General features: G+C 38.6%; 1 protein-coding gene across 2 annotated transcripts in view; it reads left to right on the forward strand.

Annotated features, from left to right (window-relative positions):
- Positions 1-11,334: 11,334 nt before the first annotated feature.
- The window catches only part of arid1ab (AT-rich interactive domain 1Ab), a 78,369-nt gene continuing 63,128 nt past the window's right edge, over positions 11,335-26,575 (forward strand). For both annotated transcript variants that reach the window (XM_063011610.1, XM_063011618.1), the window contains exon 1: positions 11,335-12,225. In XM_063011610.1, the coding sequence (XP_062867680.1) occupies positions 11,335-12,225 (891 nt within the window). The remainder of the gene's footprint in view (positions 12,226-26,575) is intronic.

Genomic DNA, 26,575 nt, shown 5'->3' on the forward strand with positions numbered 1-26,575 from the left:
CTGACCTCCAGATTTCTTCAATTGTTTGCTGATATTATGAACTGTAGAGGGGAAACATTTTTGAGGAACATTGTTTTTAAACATTTCAAAAAGACTTGGCCTTTCATGGATACTGCTTTTGTACCAAATCATGATTACAATCGCCTTTTGACATCACATGTTTGAAATCACATAATATTTTTTACCTCATTACTAGCCCTAAATTGCCTTGTCCCAACTTTTCTTAAATTGTGTAGCAAGCCTGAAATGCAGGAATGGATGTATATTACCAAATTAAATGGATTTGACCAGGCAGAACATGAAATGTTTTGGGTTCATAATGTCTGCAATGGAATAAAAGCAAAAATAATAGTAAGAAACACTGTTTATTTTTAATTAATGCGTTAGAATTTTTTTAACATGTCCTAAATGCAACAACTATAACTAGTATCACAGTTTTACCCTGAAAGTGTCACAAATGATTTGGTTTAAATAATGCCTAAAACAATCTTGTTGAGGTTGGGGGTATGTTTTGGGGTATATAGATAATCATTGCTAACTGTTACCTGGAGTGGATCTGTATAAAACCTACTACAGGCATGTCCAAAGTCCGGCCCGCGGGCCGCGGATTTTATATGGCCCGCGTCTTCTGTCTTAAATTGTATTACTTGTGGCCCGCCAGCACAGTCAAACAGAAAAAAAATTGTCTTTCTGATTAAAAACACTTTTAGCGGTTTTCACTTTTTCACATGTGTTGATTGTGGGTATAAATCTCTGTCTGTCCATAGCAGCGAATATCAAAATGATTAATGAAAAGATGAATTAAATCACGCAATCTCTTTAACGAGTACCTCCATTGGCTGCTAGACCTGTCCATCAAACCGCATTTCTCAGCCTCCTTCCCCTCCGCTACTGTTTGAGAAAGAAGCGAAACTCGTTTGCTCTCTACAGTTTATTCAGGTTATTCAATCACATGGTTGTAAACATGATTTATATTTGTGATGTTTGTAGTTTTTAAAAACACATTTGTATCTGATATTTATATGGACTAAGCGTTTACACGGACTGTATTAATTAACACAATTGAACTTTTTTATAGCAGTAAATAACATGATTTACAAAGTAAAGATATTGTCTGGTAACTTGAATGTTTCAGGTATTTACAGGTATTTAATGGTAATTTAGAACAGTATTTTCCAGTCTTGTTTCTGCACATTACAGTATTGAAAGGTTTTCTTAATAGATCTATGAAATAATCCTATCTGTGTTTTGATGTTTTATTGATGCATTATATTAGATCAAAATATTTTGAAAAGCATGATTTCTTAGTTAGCCAGATAACTTAAGCACAGTGTCAAGGATTGTTCAATATGAACATCTTTTTTCTCTTTTGTCTTATGGTTCTGTATGCCAGGAAATACTCCAAAGGTAGCCATGCATTGTTATAGTTTAAACACAAACCATGTTTGGCACCTGAATGTTTACATTTGGTTGTTGTTCGCTGTGTGAAAATAAAATGATTAAATAACAGTGTATTATATGCATTTTTTTTATTTCTTTATATTTTTTCCCCTCTTTTTCTCCCCAATTTTTATCCCCCAGTCTAGTCGTGTCCAATTACCTTGAATGCGTCCTCTATACTGATTCGACCCTTCACCGCTGACTGAGGACGCCCCTCAACTGACTTGCGCCCCCTCCGTTACGCAATCAGTACAGATAGTGCATTTTTCACCTGCACAAGTCGAGTTCATACACTTGACGGGCACTGTGTATGGAGGGCCACACCTCCATCAGCATTATTCCTCAGCCCTGTGCAGGCGCCATCAGTCAGCGAGCAGGGGCCACAGTTGCACCAGTTATGAGGACCTATGATCCAACTTTCTTACCCTCTAACCCTGAACAACAGTCAATCATTGTTCATACAGCCGCCCAGCCTAGTCGGAAAGGCAGAGCTGAGCTTCGATACGATGTATTCGAAACCCCAACTCTGGTGAGCTAGCGTACTTTACCGCTGCGCCCCTGAGCAGCCTGCATATTTTATTGTTTAAAATAATGTTAACAGGGACTGTTGGCCCTCAGGCACTTTCACATTATCAAATCTGGCCCTACTAGAAAAAAGTTTGGACACCACTGTCCAAAAATATCTAGCATGTTAAATGTCTGGACCTGTTGGCGACTACAAATCCTGTAGTGTGAAATGGTTGCAATCAGGTTGTGACTGGCAGTGAGTGCATTGTCGAAGATACGAAGTGAGGGGAAACACGAGGGAAGAGATGTAAATGTCAATAGGCATAGCTACAGCAAAATCAAATTTCTATTGGAATACATTGGCACACACACAAGCTTTACAGTATTTGTGAGCTTATCGTCCATGCCAAATCAAAACACCTATGTTTTCTTTGCAAATATATTTATTTACATCCAACTCTCACTGCAGAACAGATAATCCCTGCTGGCTGTCTAGCCCAATCCACTCCTTCACCCAGATTCTATTTTTTGTCCTACTAGATTTTTCACTGCATATCAGCGCACAAACAACACACAAAAAACGCACGAACACTTCCTACTCGCTTCCTGTTGATGTCGATTTTTAGGAGAAAAAAAACCCTTTTCACACATGATCTCATTATATCCCACATCATTTCTCGTGTGTGTTTTTGTGACAACATGTAGTTTGGGAGACCAGACAGACTCGTCTGTGATTCCTCCTGGTAATAGATTGGGTAGTGTGTGACCTCCTGTCGCTGATCAATCGAGTAGTGTGAAAACTACACTGACTTAAAAGACTCGAGCGATCTGTCCACTTTGAAAGTCGAGTAGTATGAACTTAGAATTAGAAGACTTTTCCACTCATTCACTCATCTGGTCTTGTTCTTGCATCCAGACCAGATTTTCCCTTTCTCCTAACCATATCAGCTAGCTAAGACTTACATTAAACCTGTCTCTGCATAACTAAGGCCAATATTGTTTTTTCTAGGCTGCTGGGCATAGTCGCTTTCTTTTTAACTCCTCTTTTTAGCAAGTGCCTTATAGAGAAAAAATTCAGGCTTTCTGAAATTATATCCACCTCTGAATAATGTGTTTAAGCAATATTGCACAGGACAAAAGTTAGACTATAAATAAATATAACGATCTGTTAATATAAAAATACATTTTTTCTCATTTATTATTATGACATTGATATTGTGTTGTTACATCTAAATTTAGCCAAAAAAGTATTATGGTGTATATAATTGTCTTTAAAAACAAATAAACTACTGACCTATCTTTGTTTGGTCCGTAACTGTAGATGCTGAGACACTCTGAAAGGTATTATGTTGATTTGTATGTAATTAAAAGAAAATATACATCATAAAGTCTCAGTAAGCAGAAAATATGTATTAATACATACAAGATATTTTGATGAAATAATCAAAACAGTTATATCATTTTAAGGTTAAATTTAAAAAATCAAGCTCTCATAACATCAATGGAATCTTCACCCATTCTTCATGTGCAAAATTCTCAAGCTCACTGTGGTTTGATGCCTTTTGTGTTGTAAGTGCAGCAAAGATTTTCTATATGATTTAAATCTGGAGACTGTGAGGGCTTGGGATGAAAAGTCCACTGAAGTCCTTCTTCTGCTTTGGTATTTTTGTGAATCTGTGATGCCAGACACACAGTCAAGACTGCCCATTCCTGCAGCAGAAAAAATAGGATAATCTTTTGGTCATAAGCCTATTCTTGCGCTAGACAAACCGCTGTTCCATATGGCTAAACAGTTCCAGTTTTGATTAGTCACCCCATAAAACTATAACTGCAACACATTCCAAAAAAGGAAGATAAAGCATTTACCACATTTTATATTTTTTAGTATTTTTAACAAAAAATAACAAAACGTAACAAAACGTTTTGGCACCAAGCGAGATACTAAGGAGTCAGGTTGTCGATGTCTGTGTGTCAGGTTGTCGATGTCATTGTTGCATTTTTCATTTCAAATTTTTTTACATAATCTTCATTCTGTACAGGTCAAAACTGCAGGCAGGTCAGTCCAGTATCTGTGCTCTCTTTTTCCTCAGCCATGTCTTTGTTGTGTGTGTAGCATGTGGTTTTGCATTGTCCTATTTGAAAATGCATATACGTTCCTGGAAAATATGTTGTCTTTAAGGCAGCATATGTTGCTTTAAAATCTCTGTGTACTTTTCTGAAATAATGCTGCCATCAAAGAAGTGTAAATTACCTTTGCCAAGGACACTGACACAACCCCATACCATGACAGTCCCTGGCTTTTGGTCTTATTGCTAATAACTGAATAGTCCTTTTCATTTTTGGTAGGAAGTACACAGTGTCTATTTTTTCCAAAAAAATTCAGATTCCTCCAAGCCCAGAGCGTGGAACCGTGATAGGATGCCAACAAGTCCAGTTGTGATATTTCCTTGCTACTATATATACTACTACTGCTACTACTACAGTCAACTGTCAGTGGTATTATAACAAAGTGGAAGTGACTGGGAACGACAGCAACTCAGCCACGGAGTGGTAGGCCACGTACAATGACAGAGCGGGGTCAGCGGATGCTGAGGCGCATAGTGCGCAGAGGTCGCCAACTTTCTGCAGAGTCAATCGCTACGGGGCAGCTGTAGCCTAGTGGTTAAGGTACTGGACTAGTAATTAGAAGGTTGCCGGTTCAAGACCCACCTCTGACAGGTTGCCACTGTTGCGCCCTTGAGCAAGGCCCTTAACCCTCAATTGCTTAAACTGTATACTGTCACAAACTGTAAGTCGCTTTCGATAAAAAGTATTGATGCTGCGAAATATTGATGCTGCTAAATACTGAAAATGCAAATGAAAATGCAAATGCACAGACCTCCAAACTTCATGTGGCCTTCAGATTAGCTCAGGAACAGTGCGTAGAGGACTTCTTGTCCAACATCAGTGTCTGACCTGACAAATGCGCTTCTGGAAGAATGGTAAAAAATTCCCATAAACACACTCCTAAACCTTGTGGAAAGCCTTCCCAGAAGAGTTGAAGCTGTTATAGCTGTAAAGGGTGGGCCGACATCATATTAAACCCTATGGATTAAAAATGGGATGTCACTCAAGTTCATATGCGTGTGAAGGCAGACGAGCGAATACTTTTGGCAATATAGTGTACTTCAAAGTCTTGTGAACGTCTGAGAGATGTTGCTGTTGATTAAGCTGAAATTAAATTTTTGTTTATGACAGAAATAGAATTCACCGGCACAGCGACATAGGAAAACCTCTAAACAGACAGTGTAAAGTGTATACATATATTTTTGGGAGTAGAATGCACTGTGCTGAACATTGAAAAATATTAGAAATGCTTTATAATGTTCTGACAAAACAATTATTTTTAACAAAGCCAGATATGCCACTATTATTGTTACATCTTGCTTTAATACTTTATACAACCTCCCTTTGCCAATAAAAGGGCAGCTTGTGTTCTCGTATAACATATCAAATCTGAGAATCCTGAGATGGGAATTCCTCTTTACAGAATCTCTCAAGATTTTTCAGTTTTCTCTCACTCTTGTGCACTCTCCTCTTTAGCTCATATCACAGGTAATCTATGGGGGACTGAGATTGCCATGACAAGCATGATTTTGTGTTCAGTCAGAAAGAAACTGCCAGGGCCCTCTAAATATTATAATAATAGTATAATAATTAATAATAAATAAAAGATGATCAGTTTTAATTTTATCTATTCATAACTTGACAATGGAACTTTAAACAAAACAAATCTAAGCTAATAAATCCTTCATACATACCTATTCAGGTTAGATTAAAGAAGCCTCTTTGTCTCCATCTGCTGTTGGTAAAAAGTAGAAGGGCTATTTATACATTCTCAGTGGGCTGAGCAATAGTAGTGTTTAAGTGTAACCCAAGTTTAAGTAAAGTGAAGTTACACAGTGTAGTTATGGCTGTACTTATTGCTGTTCTTCTGTAAATAAACAAAAGGTAAGCAAAGACAATCACATAAGCCATCCAAGCCATTCTGTTAATTTAGGAAACTAAAAAGTTTAGGAAAACAGAATGCAAACGTTATGTGCTGTGTATTGTACATGGAACTTGTGTAATAAAGTGATTATTTGTAAAGAGTATAAAATACCATCTTAAATGTAGTATTTTGAATTTTGCAGTATACTTTAGGAAGTAGTCTTTTTTAATTAATGAAGTCAAATCTCAGGTTTTTTTAACACTGTTCCTGAAACCTTGTCATAGGACACAGTAAACTAGGCTGTTTTTTCATACGGTAAGGATGGGGGGGTTTGTAAACTTCTTACAAAGTTTAAGAGTCGCACTTTGCTACTGACTTTAGTAAACCATTTTTGTGTTCATCTGTACATATGTTTTGGATCATTGTCCTATTGGAAGATTAAAGGCAACCAATTTTCATTTATCAGCAGAGGCATACATATTTTGATTTAAAATATCCAAGAATTGAATAGGGTCTATGATACAGGGCCTTTAGAGGAAAAACAGCCCCACAGCATTACAGACCACCCACCATACTTACCAGTGGAAATCAGGTTATTTTCAGTGTAGTCATCCTTCTGTTTATGCCAAACACCTTGAGCATTTATTCCAAAAAGATAAACTTTTGTTCCCTCGAACTTAAAAACATGGTTTCCGGTAGCATTTAGACAGGCCAGTCTAGTTTCCATACCCTCTTCTTTTGCAGCTATGCCTTTGAAATGTGTGCATCATGTGGTTTTGCATTGTCTTGTTGAAAAATGCATGGACATCCCTGGAAAAGATGTTGTCTTAAAGACAGCATATACTGCTCTAAAATCTCAATATACTTTTCTGCATTAACGCTAAATTGTAAATTACATTTGCCATGGGAACTGACACAACCCCCACACTATGACAGACCCTGACTGGACTTGTTGCTAATAACAGTCTGGTTGGTCCATTTAGTTTTTTGGTCTGGAGCACACACATCTATTTCTTCTATAAAAGATCTGAAATACTGATTTGTCTTACCACAATATGTTTTCACTGTGTTTTAATATGTTTTCACTGGTTTATGCTAGGTTCCTCCAGGTCCAGAGAACTCGACACTGCTTTTGGACATGGTTAACATAAAACTGAGCAAAAAAAGAAGCCTTAAGTGGAATTTGTAAATGTATCTCCATATTGTAGTGCTTGACAAAGGTTTGCCAAAGTAATTACTTGCCCATGTGGTTACATTAGCTATTGATGATGGTTTTTGATGCAGTGCCATCTGAGGGATTAGAGATCACCAAAACAAAAAAAGGTGGACTGGCTACTTTTTTGGTGTGAGGAAGGGATTGCATGAGTGAGTTGTTGCCTTGTAATGGATTGGTACCCTTTTCAGCCTTGCACCTAATGTTTCTGTGGCACTAGACCCAGTGCAACATTTATTGTCTGTATAACCACCGCTTTATCATATTCAGGGTTGCAGTGGGTCCACTGGGCGAAAAGTAGACAGCACACCAGACAGACAAGTTGTCAGTCCATCACATCGCTATTGCAACAAAAAAGTATTTAATAAAATATAGTAAAATTAACCATCAGGAAATATGGTAAAGACTGAACCAATGTATGTGGCATCCTGGAGCTGTCAGCATAAACGCTATCTCTCTGTAACAGTGGAGTCCTTTTTAGCATGATTCTCTTTTTTATGTTTAGCAATGCTTACAAAAAACAACAATGCATCATTGAGAAATCTTGTCTATGCCCTTGTCTGCAACAATTATGTTAAACATCAACAAACCCATTTCTGGAAAAGTTGAGACACTGCATAACATGTAACAAAAATTACAATGTGTGATTTGTTAAATTCTCTTGAACCTTTATTTAACTGACAGAAGACAAATATTTAAAAATATATACAGTATATATATTTTCAATGTTTTCACTTTTAATAGTGGTTTCCAGCTCTGCCCAACAGGGACTAGGATTTCTTTAGTTTATCTGAATTAGCTATTAAAAAACAATTTACCACTGTTTGTGACACCTTATTGTGTCTAGTGTTTTTATTGCATTAGTTGTATTTTAAAGACCAGACACCACTGTTAAAAGTGTGTAACCTTCAAGCCCTCCAATGGTATTGCGTGAACCATTATGTTACTCATCAGAACTATCAGTGGTCGGCCAAGGAAACTTTTAGTGCAACAGATGAAAGACACATCATGCTCATTTCCCTTTGAAATAGAAAGATGTCCATTAACTTAGAACTGACAGAAACCAGTAGGACCCAGGTACACTAATCTACTGTTTAGAGAAGTCTGGCGAGAAGGGGTATTAATGGAAGAACTGCATCCAAAAAGCCATACCTTCGACATGAAAACAAAGCCAAGTGACTTAACTATGCACAAGAACATAAACACAGGGGTGCAGAAAAATGGGCACAGGTGCTCTAGATCAATGAAATTGAAATTGAAATATTTGGCTGTAACAGAAAGCAGTTTGTTCACCAAAGGGCTGGAGAGCGGTATAGTAATGAGTGTCTGCAGGCAACAAAGAAGCATGGTGGAGGCTTCTTGCAAGTGTGGGGCTGCATTTCAGCAAATTGGGTAGGGGATTTGGTCAGGATTAATGGTGTCCTCAATGCTGAAAAATACAGATCTTGCAATGCCATGGTGGGGGGGGGGGGGGGGGGGGGCATCTAAATAAATCCAAATTTATTCTACAGCAGGATAATGATCCCAAACATACAGTCAGTGTAATTAAGAACTATTTTAATCGTAAAGAAGAACAAGAAGTCCTGGAAGTTAGTGATATGGCCCCCACAGAGCCCTGATCACAACATCATTGAGTCTGTCTTGAATTACATGAAGAGACAGAAGGATTTGAGAAAAATAGTGTATTTGGAAATAAAACACAGATTATGTGTAAATCAATCATTTTGAGTTTACAATTAAGCCTATATTTTAATACATATTAGTAATAAGAACATTGGGCATTTAGGTGGTGCAATAGTAACACACTCTAGCTCACCATTGCTGAGATCTCAAGATATCGATTGGCTATATCTGAGGGAGGGCAGACTGAAGGGATACCTCATTGCTGCTGCAATTACGACATCTGCTGGCTGTTTAATACTGCCTGCAAAGACAGGGAATAATGGAGATCAATGTGTTACTCTCCACATGTGATTCTGATCCCTGTGTGAACCCGCCTCAGGCATAAAAGAACCGGTTGGCTACTGCACATGTGTTAAAGAGGGCGTGTGTTCGGTATCCTTGGTCAGAGTAGGGGTCTGCAGCAGTAGTGGAGAGATACAACTGGGTAATAGGGCCAGTGATAGCTCAGTGGTTAAGGTACTGGACTAGTAAACAGAAGGTTGCCGGTTCAAGCCCCGCCACCACCAAGTTGCCACTGTTGGGTCCCTGAGCAAGGCCCTTAACCCTCAATTGCTCATTGTGTTCCGCTCAGTGTGTAAGTCGCTTTGGATAAAAGATGTAAATGTAAATGTAATTGGATATGACAAAATTAGGAGAAAATCGAAAAATGCATAAATAGAATTAAAAAGAAAGAAGCACGCTATAAGATGCAGTTATGCCTATGTTTAAAATGTATGCTTTTACATAATAAATCAAAGTAGTTTGATAAACAGATCAACATGGAGTTTACTCTAAAGGCACAGAATCCCTACTTTTTCCATTAACTCCTCTCCATAGTCTATGTACACACTTCCATTTTGCTGATAGGCTGCAGTCAGCAGCTGCCTCTCCTACACACAGAGAAAGAGCAAAGAAGCTCACACAAATATAAGAAATACTTTTTCGCCGTTTTACTGAAAACTTGAGTTTAATGAGTATTTTTGATTGTGTTGTGCAAGATTAGAATAGCTGAACTAGTCGGCAGGCTGCTTTGTGGAAAGGTGGAGCAGGAGTGGTTGTTTGAGCTCATTGCCCATCCCCCACACCGCCATAGCAAAGTTCGGCCGAGCCCTGTGCGAGAGCGAGAGAGAGAGAGAGAGAGAGAGAAATGTGTGTGTGTGTGTATGGAGGGATTGTGAGAATCGAAAGATCGTGGTGGATAAGTGGGGTAGTGCAGACTCTAGCTAGTTCCCCCAAGTATTTCTTTATCGTTCAACTTATAATATTGTTTCAATATTTTTTGTTGTTTTTGTCAGTATGAAGTTTTGCTTTTTTCTCTGGATTTGAACTTTTATTTTCACTTCCTGCTCTCAGTCCATCCCCCATCCGCCCTCCCCTTTTACCCCTCCCCTCTCACTCTCTGTGAAGCACACGTACACGAACACAGGCTGTAATTTCATGCCTTTCTCCCCACAGCTCTAGCTAAATGTTATTACTAGTTCTCACATAGCTGTATACACATGCTAAAATACACCTTTATCCTAAAGCGGAGTCTAGAGCATGAGATGTTAACTGTGTGATCTGTTTTGTTCTGATTGCAAAGTCAACATACTTTTGTATGTATCTATTAAACTATTGATGTAACATATGAACAGTGACTTGGACTGGATATTAAATTTGATGTATTTTTCAGTATTTTCAATATGTTGTTTTTTTTTTTTTTTGAAAAAAATACAAGGTATGGACAAATTAAAGAAAACCCATAATATTATATTACTATCAAGGCCTTAATTTGGAGTAAAACCAACTGTAGTATGCTGACATGCTGAGTCTTAAGTCATTTGTGATATGTTAGACCATTCCTTAAGAAGAAAATATTTCTATTTCTTTAAAGTATGAATGAGGATATTTACTTAGCAGTCTGCAGCAGAAACTCTAATAAGGGTTCAAAAAATTTCTATATCGGGTTATTATGGCGATCATTACTTAGTCATGGTTCATTCATTCACTGTCTGGGTCCGATTAAATTTTGCCTTACATTTGATGGCTGTTATACAACCATGCATAGCAATTAGGGAGCCTAAATAAATGCTGTTAAATCGCAGTCAAATCTGTCTGTTTACTTCAGTTGTTTTGTCCATCCATTCATGTGCTGTAACCGTTGAATTTTTGCATGCTTTGCCAGTCCAGATCCGCGCGCATGCTTAAATCCATGTCTCGTATTACATGTGACTCGATGCCTCAGTAAAATGGCTGTGTGAGAGCCTCGTGCTGGTTTGATCGGATTCTCGCTCCTACTCCGGTTCTGTAAAACAGATATCCTACACATAGTTTGTATCGGCAAAATCATACCCAAGGTCTTTATTTACATTTTTTTAATGAACTTTTTATGAAGTCAGAAAACTGGAGCAAAGACCGACTCCGGTCTTGAGGTAGGGTGGGGGAATGAACCAGGACATTGTTATAATAATTGCTTTTCTGCTCAATGCTGTTGGGAACTCAATTGTGAACTGACTTGCTTTGAAAGAGAGAGGGAGTTTTGGGGTGGGGGGGATATACAATCATGGCCGCTCAGGTCGCTAGCGTTGCGGCGCTCAAGACGGCCACCGAATTAAAAAAGCCGGAGCGAAACGCGCCGGACGAGACGGTAATGGGAGAAAAGCCTCAGGTAAACAATGATAACGGTGACTCTCCTGTTCAGAAAGAGCTGCAAGACGGCGCCGAGGTAGCTAATGCAGGAGGAGGAGGGGACTATGACATGAAGAACGGCAATTCCAGGATGAGTAACAGTAATAATAATAATAACCAAAACGATACCGAAGCTAATAGCCATTCAGGTATTGGTCATCACCACTCGGGCAGTTTCCCTCCACCGCCATACGGTTATAACCAGCACTACTGTCGGGGTCCTTTTCATCAACATGGCGGACAACAAAGCCCTGGCATGGCAGCTGCGGCGGGGCTGTCGGGCAGCATGATGGAGCCCTATTCGCCTAACTCGCACGAACACAGCTTCCCAAACCACTACAACAACTACGGGCCATTCCCGAACCGGACTCAGAATCAGGGCCAAGGCTACGGTATGAATTCTCCACGAAGCAATCAGGCTTCGGCTCCCGCGGGCCAGTCAGGCAAGCAGCAGCAGCAGCAACAACCACCAGGAGGATCCTCAATTATGGGTCCTTCCAATAATAATCAGAGGTATAACATCGGCAACCCTCAGCCAACTTCTACCCCGACTTTAAACCAGCTTCTCACCTCCCCGAACTCAACAAGAGGCTACCAAAACTACCTACACAACGACTTCAACAGTCAGGACGGAACTAATAAGGGACCAGGGGACATGGGCAGCACTAATCAGTATGGTGGGGGCCATCCGCCTTGGCAACAAAGAGGCCATCATGCGCCCCCCATGAGCCCGGTAAACACTGGACAACCGCTTAACAGAAACCAGGTAAACTTTGTTAAGTTCACTAAAGTTCTGCTCACTGTTGTAACTCAAAGAGGGCTGTATCGCTGCATAGAATAACCTTCTGTAACCGACATGTCATTGTTTTCTGTGGGTATTCTCTAAAATGGCCGCCTTTCTTTTCCTTCGTTATAGTCTGTATGAGGACTTTCTGCTCTAAAATAATGTTTTGATTTATAGCTATGCGGTGGGGTACATGCACATAATGTCTGCAGTGTATAAAACAGATACGAGCGGAGACTTTTTTGTATAATCGAGAAGTAGTGGAAGATTTTTTTTAACGAGCGAGCAGAATGCGACGTAGATGTTGTCTTCACTCAGCTATGTTTTTGTTTTGAAAACAGACATCGTTTTCTAAGCATCAGTATGTTTTGTTATATTTGTAAGTTAAGATGCAAGGCATTTCACTGGGTGATTACATTGATTGACAACTAGACCGCCGGGGTTTTTTGGTGTGGTTTTCTGTACAGGTTGTAATTTTGTGACCTGTAAGCTTGTAGACTCGAGCGTCTGATTTAAACGAATATTATTCATCAGTTTGAGCAGTTTCTGTTTGCCGATACTGTAGATTGCGTGCCCCTGCTAGCGCCTGGTAAATACACTTGAATGGTGGTTGTTAACGCAGGCTGCTTTGCTTTGGGATTTGAATTATGGAGGTAAAATCTTTCTGTCAAAGTCAGGAGACAGTTGGTCTTGAGGAGCCAATCAGATTTCAGCTCGCATGTCAACCCATTTCCAGCTCCTGGCCATTTATAATTGCACCCAGAGCCGTAGATAGAGAGAGTTGCGACACTCCTTGATCTCGCCGCTACGCGGTCACGTGGTTCATGTAACCCTCAATAGTTCCAAACAAACCCGGCGCTGTCATGTTCTCAAATGGGACAGGCAGCAGTAAATGAAATATTAAACGGCAAATAATAAACATTTGTACAATTTCTGGGTATTTTCAACTGCGTTTACATTTACTGCATCTGCTTTAATGTCAATTTGGTATATAAAGTGGAAGATTGATGTTTATAATGACTTGTTAATAGGTCGTTCTTGTTAACACACAGTACATTATAATAGCATACATTACATAATGCGATATCATTAAGTAGTAGAGACAATATACAGTATAGACATTAAAGTTTTTTATGTTTTGTTTTTTGCATAAACTAATCTCCCTTCACTTTCCTGAGGATTCATAATAATAATCATTTTGGCTAAACACTAAGTCATGTGCTGGATTCATAAGGTTTACCTGCACTGAATGAACAGATTGATAAACACACTACCGTACCAAAAACATTATAGTGCAGGTACATGAAAAAGCATTCATTCATCTCTTATTTCATGAGTGATTAATAATTGATTCCTACATGTAATACATTAATGAATTCATTATGAATATGCACTAGTTCATTTTGTCTAATGTAAGTGGTGGACAAGGTACACAAACCATTTAGTTGAGTTAAAGTAGAGATATCCAAGGTAACATATTACTCCAGTAAAAGTAGTAGTAAAAGTAAAAATACTCTTTACCTCCACTAAAGTACTAAACTAAATTTACCTTCAAATGTACTTAAGTATGAAAGTAAAAGTATAATGATTTATTGTGGTTCTAATGTTTTATGATCATTTCTGTAACAAGACTCTTGATTAATCAACTCATTTTAGGTGAAAAGACTCGTGTGTCATTAATTAAGCTTAACTGACTAAGCTAAATTGGGTTATACCTATTAATTAAGATAAACATGTAACATTTAGTGCTGAGCAAATGCTAAACAATAACAGTATTAAGTATATTAATGACATTAAATTCATAATTTTTTTAAAACAAAGCAACATACAGCTAAAAATGTTTGATAAGTAGTGGAAATGAATGGGGCTCTATGGGTTGTTTGGAACTATACAGAGCTCCACAACCCGGAAGCTGCGCAGAAAAAATGTCCCGCCCCCTTTCCAACGGTTCCCTATGGGAGTGTCGCCACTCTGTTCTCTCTACCGCTCTGATTGCACCTAATGTAAGGTCGGAAAGAGCTCTGCTGTCGAGCTGCTGCTATTGCTGGCGCTGTTTACACTGGCACAGTTTTAACCCACCATGTACCTTCCATTTTTTCACCAAATATAACATACAAACCTCTTAGGATATTTATTTTAGGACAAATAATTATTTTGTTGATTTGAATTGCAATTTATTTAGCAGTGTGTACATGTATATGGGCCAGTGGTTTGACTGGTATTGTTATTGATTACATTATTGTAATGGATATTAACATTTTTGCAGTATTTTTATGTGAGTACATTTGAATGCTTTATACTGAAATGAATTTACATCTTTTTTTAGTTTTATAGCAAAAATGGTCTACGACCACCAGACCTTATATACAGATAAAGTGCTGTTTATGGTAATTGTCCTATTGTTTATATATGTATTTATAAAAAATTACCCTTCGTACCGCAGTGATGAGGGTAGCGACCCTTAAACAGGCTGGTTCAGTTGATCTCAGATTGAAAGAAAGAAAACTAATTTAACCCTGTCATAATTAAAGAATTAACTGACAGTTGGCATTACAAATAAATGGGTTTAACAATTTTTTCCTGAATGTATGTAACTCGCAGTTTAGATTATAAAATCAAGTATTCATTTCCTTTGGGATTAATAAAGTATCTATCTATCTATCTATCTATCTATCTATCTATCTATCTATCTATCTATCTATCTATCTATCTATCTATCTATCTATCATGATAGTTTGTACTTTAGAATGAACAGTTATTCATCAGCATGAATAATAACGTATATAGTGGATTTAGAAAGTATTCTTAGGCCTACACCTTTTGCACAATATATTGTGTCTTCTTGGACACATTTCTACAAGCTTTGCATGTCTTGTTTTGACCAATTTATCCCATTGCCTAGGTAGATCTGTAGACTGAAAATATGCAGAAAAAGAACAAAAGCACAAAATACTAATTTGCACAGATTCTAAATCATGCCTCAAAGCACTACAATCATACACATCAGACCATCCTATCATTAGTAACATACAATGGACAATCAGCATTTTAACAGAGCAAGAATATGACATACAACTATGCTGGGTACCAGGACACAGTGGAATTACAGGAAATGAAAAAGCAGATCAAGCAGCTAGAGGAAAAACAAGACAAAATACAACGAACATCAAAATCCCATCAACCGACTTAAAAGCATCAATAAATCTCTACATCAAAGGAAAATGGCAAAATGAATGGAATACCCAGCTCACCAATAAACTATATAAAATACACCCAAACGTTAATGCCAAGCACAGAATTCACCAGGGACGACGCATAGACTAGGTCATATACACGAGGTGCCGAATCGGCCACTCCAGAATAACCCACCAACACCTGATAAAAGGAGAAAAACCCCCAACTTGTGAAACCTGCCAAACACCTATATCAATAAAACACATCTTGATAGAATGCCCAAAATACACTAAAGAAATAGAACAAGCACACATGCCAGAAACTATCAAAGAGACTCTCACACAAGACAACACAAGAAGACTTTTAACCTACCTTGCAACCATAAAAATGAACATATAATATGGACCAAAATATGAAGACACATACATAATACCTATTACTGCCATTAAATGACACCAATGTGTTAAACATGGCGTTAAAACTTAAATAAATAAATCTGTAGACTGCCATCTTCATGTCTCTCCACGGATGCTGAGTGAGGTTTAAGTCTGGGCTTAGGCTGAGCCACCGAAAGATATTTAAAGACGTGCTCCAAGCCTCTCTGAGTCATTTTGAAGGAGATTTTCTTTAAGAACGTTGCAGTATTTGGCTGCATTCACAATTCTACCTGTCTTTGCCAATGAGAAACACCCCCCACTCCCCATAGCATGAAGCTGCCACAACCGTTTTTAGCACTAGCCAGGTGTAGTGCCTGTTTTTTGCCAGACATAATGCTTATACATAAGATACATTATACATTTATAAACATTAACCTTAAGATGTATATTACATTTTTATCTTATTAGATCAGATAATATTTTTCCTTATGTTGCCAGAGTCTTTTAGGCACAGGGGGCTGCCATGTGCTTTTTTACTCAACAGTGGCTTTTGTCATTAAGGCCTGATTTATAGAGTGCTGCAGAGATAGCCTTTCCAACAGGTAGCCTTTCCATACTTGGCAAAATTGTTAGAAATATGAAACATAAAATTATTTCTAGTGTGCTCTTTGAGATCTATGTAGATAGATATGTAGATGTAGAATGAAAATTGTACTGCTTCTTATGCCAAGTTCACACTACACACCTTTCCAAGTGGTCAGGTTGCTACACAACTGGATCTCTTGTAATCGGGGGTCTTTCAAGTCGGTGTGGCTTTCACACTACACAACTGATCGGCGATGGGGGGTTTCACACTACACGATCTATCACCAACTGGAATTGCAGGCGAGCTTCTCTGGTCTCCTAAACTATGTTTTGTCATAAAAACAAACGCAAGAAGTGACAAGGGGTTAAATGATACCACATCCAAAAATGCACGTCAGCAAGTAGCGAGCGATCAAAGTTTGTGTGCCGATGTGCAGCATAAAAGCAAGTAGGAAAAATAGGAACAGCATGGATTATGTTTTGTAGAGAACAATAAGGTCACAAATACTGTAAAACTTGTGTGTGCCAATGTATTCTGATATAAACTATATTATTCCCCTGTCCCACCTTTTTACAACTTCTCCCCTGCATTTCCCCTCACACCATATCTTGCGTTCTCATTGGCTGTTCAGCGTAGCACTCATTGCCAGTTGTGCGACTCAGATCCAGATATTTTACAAGCTAGATATATTTCTTCGGTTGCCGAGTGCTCGGCAAGCCGCTCAGATCGAGTTGTTAAGTAGTTCACACATATTGATTGAGAGCCGAGTTTCGATCGCCGTGTGAACGCCGAGTTGCTCCCGAGCCGGCAAATCTAGCGCAGACCAGTCTGCGAGCGAAAATCAGGGCAAAAATTGTAGTGTGAACTCGGCATTAAATATTTGTATTTAAATCTGTAATCTGTAAATTTAAATGTCTTGAATGTTATAACTTCATTGTCATTAGTCAACTCTTAACTATCAACCAACAAACGTATAGCATGCTATCAGAATTTAAAACCAGCACTGAGTCTCATATTAACAAGTCAACAACATGCTTTATTTAATAAAAACAGCCTTTAATTCCTGGTGTGTAAACACAGTAAACAGAACTGAATGTAGATTTTAAACAGTCAATAGAAAACGCCTAAATAGCACGCCTAATAAATAGCAGGCCTAGATAAGATAAGATAAGACTTTATTGATCCCGAAGGAAATTGCAGTGTCACAGTACTATACAAATGACACAATTACAGTTACAATTTACAAATTACAGTACAAGTTACACAAGGGAAGACAGACAAAAAACAACACAATTAAACATAAAAGGGCATAAGCAAAAAGACAGGACATTATCATAAGCAGCCGCATACATATTATTGCACTAAGAGAAAAATATATTATTTTACAAAAGTACTGTATATTGCACTAAGATAGATAAGATATTGAATAGCATGCTTATCACAAAATTCTCCCAGTGTTTTAAACTTTTTCTGACACTGCTGTAGATATGAGATAACAACCTGTATACTACAACATAACAAAAAATAACATTACACCAGTGGCGGCTGCTGGTCTTTCAAAGAGGGGAAGCTCATTGTCGGCTTACATCATAAAATTTGTCAATTTATTTACACATAAATTCTGCCCTCTGTTCCTTTTACAAGAAAATGGCCTGAAATGGGTTGCAGTTTGTCTTTCGACTTCACTCACAAAATCCGCGATGGGACTGAAGCTCCTAGTGATTAAGTGACTAATGAAGTGTATTGCTTTGGCAATACGAATGTCCCTATTTGTCATGCCAATAAAGCTTCTTTTGAGTTTAAGTTTGAGAAGTGACGGTGTAGCGCTCAAACTAGCTGTCAATCAAAACGTCCACTGAGCTTCCCTTGCAGTCTTAGAGAAATCGCCACTGCATTACACAGATCTATTTGTGCAGAGTAATATTTCTGTTGTTTATGATTTAAATTATATGAATTCAAGTTTCTTAAATGGCAACATTCTAACCCGAACATGTGTATTAAGGGTGGCACAGCACCCCACAATAATATACAGAGGATATCCAAATCCAGAACTTTCTATGCTGTATAATGCGGTATTGTTAATTTCTCAGTTCCACAAGGGAACCTATGTAGGTAGGTGAGGTTTGCTGAAGGTGAGGCATTCATAGCATTCTCTTCTTGTTGCTGAGAGCAGATATGGCACACTTACTATATACAATATGAAGTGTTTTTTTGGTTTGTTGCACTTAGGCGATTGTTGTGTCCTTTAGCACTATTCAAGTATTTTTGTGTATTTATACTTTTCACAACACCACTTTAATTAAAAATGATTACAGTTGAGTTTTAAATATGGTGCGTGTATTCTCTCACTCCACTGGTGATTCTTTTTGACCTGTCGGTGTTCTGCACTGGTTCCTGCTCCACCCATACAGCCCACGTTGGTACACTTGGTCCCTAATTAAGTTGGGTAACCAAATTTAGAATTTGTACAGGTTGACACAGATAGGGCTGGGCAATTTTCACGATTGATTCGGTTAATTCGAATGATTTCACACGATGTTAGAAATGTGACAATCGCGATTATTTACATACTTTATATTTTAATTAAAATACCAACATGTCAAGAGTCGGAACATGTCAACATGTCGGAATATATATCAAGGAAAGTTTAATATCAAAAGGGCAAAATCAGTTTACAAAATCAGGCAGAGTCCAAAACCAGAGGATAAACAGACAGGCAGCAAAAATAGTAAACGGAAGACAACAAGGATCATACATGGTAACGGCTAGATTCAGAAATAATAAGGACTGCAAACACGATCGGCAATACTTCACAACGAGACAGACAAACAGAAGTTTTTAAATAGATAGATAGATAGATAGATAGATAGATAGATAGATAGATAGATAGATAGATAGATAGATAGATAGATAGATAGATAGATAGATAGATAGATAGATAGATTCAACTTTATTGTTATTGTTCAGTGCAGGTACAAGGCAACGAAATGTAGTTTCGTTGAAATAAGATTCATGGAATTAAACACAGCTGAACTGAATCAAAACTCCGGAGCATGAGGACCGATCAGGATTGGCTGACCGGGGACAAGTGATAGTCATATGAGAGTCCGTGGGCGCATGGGAATTGTAGTCCATATTGTTAGAAGCAGAACTTAACACCTCCATCCACCCCCAGTCACAAGAGGACAAAATTAAAGCTGAGCTTACTGCTTACTCAATGTCCCCCAGTGTAGATACTGATACAGACTCACTTAATTGGTGGAAACAGTACACAGGCTTGTGTTCCTTTTAAGAAACTTGTAAAGAACTATTTGTTGTTTTGCACTTTTTTAATGTAAGGAGGTTTTGCTTGCACATTATTTAAAGTAAGAGTTGTTTGTGAGCTATTCTTAAAAAGGATATAGCTAATTAAGATTTCTATTTTGTTTTAATTATTGTTAATTATTGTTATACAGTTATTGTTAAAAAGTTTGAGTCCCTTGAAAGGATAATTATCGGTGGTGCTGTTACTATTTTTGCACTTCTGCAGTCTTTTAAATTAAAATGCAAAAAAGGAAATTTGAGTTTTTTTTCAATTGCATTATACAAGAACAAACAAAAAAAATCACAATCGGAATCGACAATCGGTAATAAATTTGAAAATAATCGAGAGATTTTTTATTTTTTTTTGCAATATCGCCCAGCCCTAGACACAGAGTATGTGTGCTTGACTGGCCTACCTGCAGTCCAGATCTGTCTCCTACTGAAAATGTATGGCACATCACAAAGAAAAGAAGTTAATCTGTGAAAATCCTGGAACTTGAATTTCAATACAACTCATCCTCCGTATCCATGGGTTTCGCATCTGCTGAAACACCCAACTTTGAATAAAAAATTTGGGGTATATTTGGGTGATGGGTGAAGGTGCAGTCTGACATGCATGCTTTATTTTTGTGGGATTTAGCCTAGCCAAATTGTTTGAGGTAGCAAATGCACAGTTTTTTACACTTTCACTTCACTGAGTGCACACAACAATATGGTTATGAAAAAACATTACTGGGTAGTTGGGAAGATGGCAAGCCTTAGTCATGTGAAGTTCTTGCAAGTCAAGTCTAGAGCTTTTTTGTGTGGCACAAGGGGGAGCTACAAAATGCAACCCCAAATCAGAAAAAATGTTGGGACAGTATGGAAAGTGCAAAAATAAATAAATGCAGAAATAAGTATTATTTTGACATACAGGGTGGGCCATTTATATGGATACACCTAAATAAAATGGGAATGGTTGGTGATATTAACTTCCTGTTTGTGGCACATTAGTATATGGGAGGGGGAAAACTTTTTAAGATGGGTGGTGACCATGGCGGCCATTTTGAAGTCGGCCATTTTGGATCCAACTTTAGTTTTTTCAGTGGGAAGAGGGTCATGTGACACATCAAACTTATTGAGAATTTCACAAGAAAAACAGCTTGGATTTAATGTAACTTTATCCTTTCATGAGTTATTTACAAGTTTCTGACAACTTATAAAATGTGTTCAAAGTGCTGCCCATTGTGTTGGATTGTCAATGCAACCCTCTTCTCCCACTCTTCACACACTGATAGCAACACCGCAGAAGAAATGCTAGCACAGGCTTCCAGTATCCGTAGTTTCAGGTGCTGCACATCTCGTATCTTCACAGCATAGACAATTGCCTTCAGATGACCCCAAAGATAAAAGTCTAAGGGGGTCAGATCGGGAGACCTTGGGGGCCATTCAACTGGCCCACGACGACCAATCCACTTTCCAGGAAACTGTTCATCTAGGAATGCTCAGACCTGACACCCATAATGTGGTGGTGCACCATCTTGCTGGAAAAACTCAGGGAACGTGCCAGCTTCAGTGCATAAAGAGGGAAACACATCATCATGTAGCAATTTTAAATATCCAGTGGCCTTGAGGTTTCCATTGATGAAGAATGGCACCACTATCTTTGTACCCCATATACCACACCATACCATCAATTTTTGTGTTCCAACAGTCTTGGAGGGATCTATCCAATGTGGGTTAGTGTCAGACCAATAGCGGTGGTTTTGTTTGTTAACTTCACCATTCACATAAAAGTTTGCCTCATCACTGAACAAAATGTTCTGTGTAAACTGAGGGTCCTTTTCCAATTTTTGTTTTGCCCATTCTGCAAATTCAGTGCGCCGATCTGGGTCATCCTCGTTGAGATGCTGCAGCAGCTGGAGTTTGTAAGGGTGCCATTTGTGAGTAGCTAATATCCGCCGAAGGGATGTTCGACTGATGCCACTCTCCAGTGACATGTGGCGAGTGCTACGCTGTGGGCTCTTGCTGAATGAAGCTAGGACAGCCACTGATGTTTCTTCATTAGTGACAGTTTTCATGCGTCCACATTTTGGCAAATCCAACACTGAACCAGTTTCACGAAACTTGGCAAGCAGTTTGCTAACTGTAGCATGGGAGATGGGTGGTCTCGTAGGGTGTCTTGCATTGAAATCTGCTGCAATGACCCGGGTACTGCGTTCACCAGACATCAACACAATTTCTATCCGCTCCTCACGTGTTAACCTCTGCGACATGTCAATGGCTGTAAACAAAGAGAAGCTTGTAAATAACTCATGAAAGAATAAAGTTACGTTAAAAGCACACCATTGTTTTTCTTGTGAAATTCTCAATAAGTTTGATGTGTCACATGACCCTCTTCCCATTGAAAAAACTAAAGTTGGATCCAAAATGGCCGACTTCAAAATGGCCGCCATGGTCACCACCCATCTTGAAAAGTTTCCCCCCTCCCATATACTAATGTGCCACAAACAGGAAGTTAATATTACCAACCATTCCCATTTTATTTAGGTGTATCCATATAAATGGCCCACCCTGTACTTTTTTAGCAGACAGTGTGAAGATATTTCATGTTTTGTCTGGTCACCTTTATTTCTCTGGTTAATATACATCCATTCCTGTATTTCATTCCTGCAACACATTCCAAAAAGACAGTACACTTTTTGTCCATCAGACCAAGGAGACCTTTATGGGTTGTCACTTAATTTTTATTCAACATTTTCTCGCATCTTACCTTTTAGTTTCTTTCTGATTTGTGTTTTTATGTGTGTGTTCGAAAACCTAGGGAGCTGCCTTGCTGTCTTACTGCCTCCATAGGCAGCTGCCTCAGTAGAGAGGATTCTAATAAGTCAATGACTTATAAGGCAGGTTAATCGAACACGCTACTTAGACAGCGATTCCATCGGGTTTCGCTTACTAAGCTAACACACTTAGCATCTTGCCATTCAAACCAATGGGATGGGGTGGCACAGCGCGCTAGCATGTCAACTAACATCTCCCTTCGTGTACCGAAAACGGTTAAATTCACTGACAAGCCCGAACTTGCAAATAAATGACACTTGTGCAAGTTTACAAGTTAAAAATCAATAGTAAATTATTTATGTTTGAAAATAACTCTTTTCATCAGCCATGTTTTTTAAATTTTTTCTGTGAGAGAAGAGCTGCCGCACTAAATGCTGGGATTGCCTTGATCACTAAGGACGCTTCCGATGCTCACTCGTTCTTGAATCAAAATAACAGAAATTTTAAGATGCCTAACTAGACAGCATATTAAGGCATGTAGGATTTCGAACAGCCTCATTCTCGGGAGTGCACATAGGATGATGTAAAATGCTGTCTATGTAGAGAGCTCCCTAGCTTTTCGAACACACCCTATGGATGTAGTTGTCCATCCAACAGGTTCTTCTGTCTTTGCACAGTACTTTTGGTTAACTTTTAGATTACTCATTGGTTTCGTTCTTACCTTCTCCGGAAAGGTTTCGGTTTGTGTCGAGGTTCTTCCATTTTAAAATGAAAAAGGCCAATATGTTCTTGAAGGCACTTAAAGTTTCAAGATTTTCAATGTTTGAAATTATCGTGGGCTCCTAAAGATCCCAGGTGTGTGTCCTACTAATTATGCCCAATCAGTTTAAATCGCAACAGGTGGTTTCCTGACCACAGTTTAGAGTGCCAAAGCAAAGAGGTTGAGACGTTTGGAAATAAAAGATTTTAGTTTTGGATTTTTAATAATCTTTGTAAAGATAAAAACACCTTTTACTTGTATACTGAAAGACAAAATTGGCCCTTATATTTAATTTTAGATCAGTTTCACAACACGGTGTGAAATGTCTGAATACTTACTTTCAGTAGCAACGCTATGCAGTGAAGATGTTCATTTGAATAGTACTGATAATTGTTGTAGTGGGGTGGTAATAATCAACAAGTTCTAATCAACATTACAGTGTAACACCGTCAGAAGAACTTTTGGGATATACACCGATCAGCCATACCATTAAAACCATTTCCTTGTTTCTACACTCACTGTTCATTTTATCAGCTCCACTTACCATATAGAAGCACTTTGTAGTTCTACAATTACTGTCTGTAGTCCATCTGTTTCTGTGCATGCTTCGTTAGCCGACTTTCATGCTGTTCTTCAATGGTCAGGTCTAAAAGATGACCAACTTGAACAGCAGCAATAGATGAGCGAACGTTTCTGACTTTACATCTACAAGGTGGACGAACTAGGTAGGAGTGTGTAATAGAGTGGACAGTGAGTCGACACGGTATTTAAAAACTCCAAATACCAGCACAACACATGCTAACACACCACCACCATGTCATTGTCACTGCAGTACTGAGAATGATCCACCACCTAAATAATACCTGCTCTGTGGTGTGGGAGAGTCCTGACCAGTGAAGAACAGCATGAAAGTGGGCTAACAAAGCATGCAGAGAAACAGATGGACTACAGTCAGTAATTGTAGAACTACAAAGTGCTTCTATATGATAAGTGGAGCTGATAAAATGGACAGTGAGTGTAGAAACAGTTTTAATGTTATGGCTGATTGGTATGGCTAATGTGTGTGTGTGTATGTACAGTGGATATAAAAAGTGTACACACCCCTGTTTAAATGCCAGGTTTAGCGATGTAAAAAAATGAGACCAAGATAAATCATTTCAGAACTTTTACCACCTTTAATGTGACCTATAACCTGTACATCTCAATTGAAAAACAAACTGAAATCTTTAGGGGGAAGAAGTAAAAAATAAAAAAATAAAATAATGTGGTTGCATAAGTGTGCACACCCTTAAAATAATATTTTGTTTAGGCACCTTTTGATGTTATTACAGCACTCAGTCTTTTTGGGTAGGAGCCTATCACATGGCACATCTTGACTTAGCAATATTTGCCCACTCTTCTTCGCAAAAACGCTCCAAATCTGTCAGATTGCGGGGGCATCTCCTGTGTACAGCCCTTTTCAGAGCACCCCACAGATTTTCAATCTGATTCAGATCTGGGCTCTGGCTGGACCATTCCAAAACTTTAATCTTCTTCTGGTGAAGCCATTCTTTGGTTGATTTGGATGTATGCTTTGGGTCGTTGTCGTGCTGAAAGATGAAGTTCCTCTTCATCTTCAGCTTTCTAGCAGAAACCTGAAGGTTTTGTGCCAACATCGACTGGTATTTGGAACTGTTCATAATTCCCTCCACCTTGACTAAGGCCCCAGTACCAGCTAAAGAAAAACAGCCCCAAAGCATGATGCTGCCACCACCATGCTTCACTGAGGGTATGGTGTTCTTTTGGTGATGTGCAGTGTTGTTACTCCAAACATACCTTTTGGAATTATGGCCGAAAAGTTCAACCTTGGTTTCATCAGACCATAACACATTTTCCCACATGCTTTTAGGAGAGTTCAAATGCGTTTTTGCAAAATTTTGCCGGGCTTGGATATTTTTCTTTGTAAGAAGAGGCTTCCGTCTTGCCACCCTACCCCTAGGCCAGACATATGAAGAATACGTGATATTGTTGTCATATGTAGTACACAGCCAGTACGTGCCAGAAATTCCTGCAACTCCTTTAATGTTGCTGTAGGCCTCTTGGTAGCCTCCCTGACCAGTTTTCTTCGTGTCTTTTCATAAATTTTGGAGGGACGTCCTGTTCTTGGCAATGTCACCGTTGTCCTATATTTTCTCCACTTGATGATGACTGTCTTCACTGTGTTCCATGGTATATCTAATGCCTTGGAAATTCTTTTGTACCCTTCTCCAGACTGATGCCTTTGATGCCAATGAGATCCCTCTGATGCTTTGGGAGCTCTTTGTGGACCATGGCTTTTGCTGTAAGACGTGACTAAGAAAATGTCAGGAAAAGCCTACTAGAACAACTGAACTTATTTGGGGTTAATCAGAGGCACTTTAAATGATGACAGGTGTCTACTGATTCCCATTTAACATGAGTTTGAATGTGATTGGTTCATTCTGAACACAGCCACATCCCCAGTTATAAGAGGGTGTGCACACTTATGCAACCACATTATTTTATTTTTTTATTTTTTACTTCTTCCCCCTAAAGACTACATTTTGTTTTTCAATTGAGATGTACATGGTATAGGTCACATTAAAGGTGGTTAAATTTCTGAAATGATTTATCTTGGTCTCATTTTTTTACATCACTAAACCTGGCATTTTAACAGGGGTGTGTACACTTTTAGATCCACTGTATATATATATATATATATATATATATATATATATATATATATATATATATATATATACAGTGTATCACAAAAGTGAGTACACCCCTCACATTTCTGCAAATATTTCATTATATCTTTTCATGGGACAACACTATAGACATTAAACTTGGATATAACTTAGAGTAGTCAGTGTACAACTTGTATAGCAGTGTAGATTTACTGTCTTCTGAAAATAACTCAACACACAGCCATTAATGTCTAAATGGCTGGCAACATAAGTGAGTACACCCCACAGTGAACATGTCCAAATTGTGCCCAAAGTGTCAATATTTTGTGTGACCACCATTATTATCCAGCACTGCCTTAACCCTCCTGGGCATGGAATTCACCAGAGCTGCTACTGCACAGGTTGCTACTGGAATCCTCTTCCACTCCTCCATGATGACATCACGGAGCTGGTGGATGTTAGACACCTTGAACTCCTCCACCTTCCACTTGAGGATGCGCCACAGGTGCTCAATTGGGTTTAGTCCATCACCTTTACCTTCAGCTTCCTCAGCAAGGCAGTTGTCATCTTGGAGGTTGTGTTTGGGGTCGTTATCCTGTTGGAAAACTGCCATGAGGCCCAGTTTTCGAAGGAAGGGGATCATGCTCTGTTTCAGAATGTCACAGTACATGTTGGAATTCATGTT

The sequence above is a fragment of the Trichomycterus rosablanca genome, chromosome 2 (assembly GCF_030014385.1).
Source record: "Trichomycterus rosablanca isolate fTriRos1 chromosome 2, fTriRos1.hap1, whole genome shotgun sequence".
Lineage (NCBI taxonomy): Eukaryota > Metazoa > Chordata > Actinopteri > Siluriformes > Trichomycteridae > Trichomycterus > Trichomycterus rosablanca.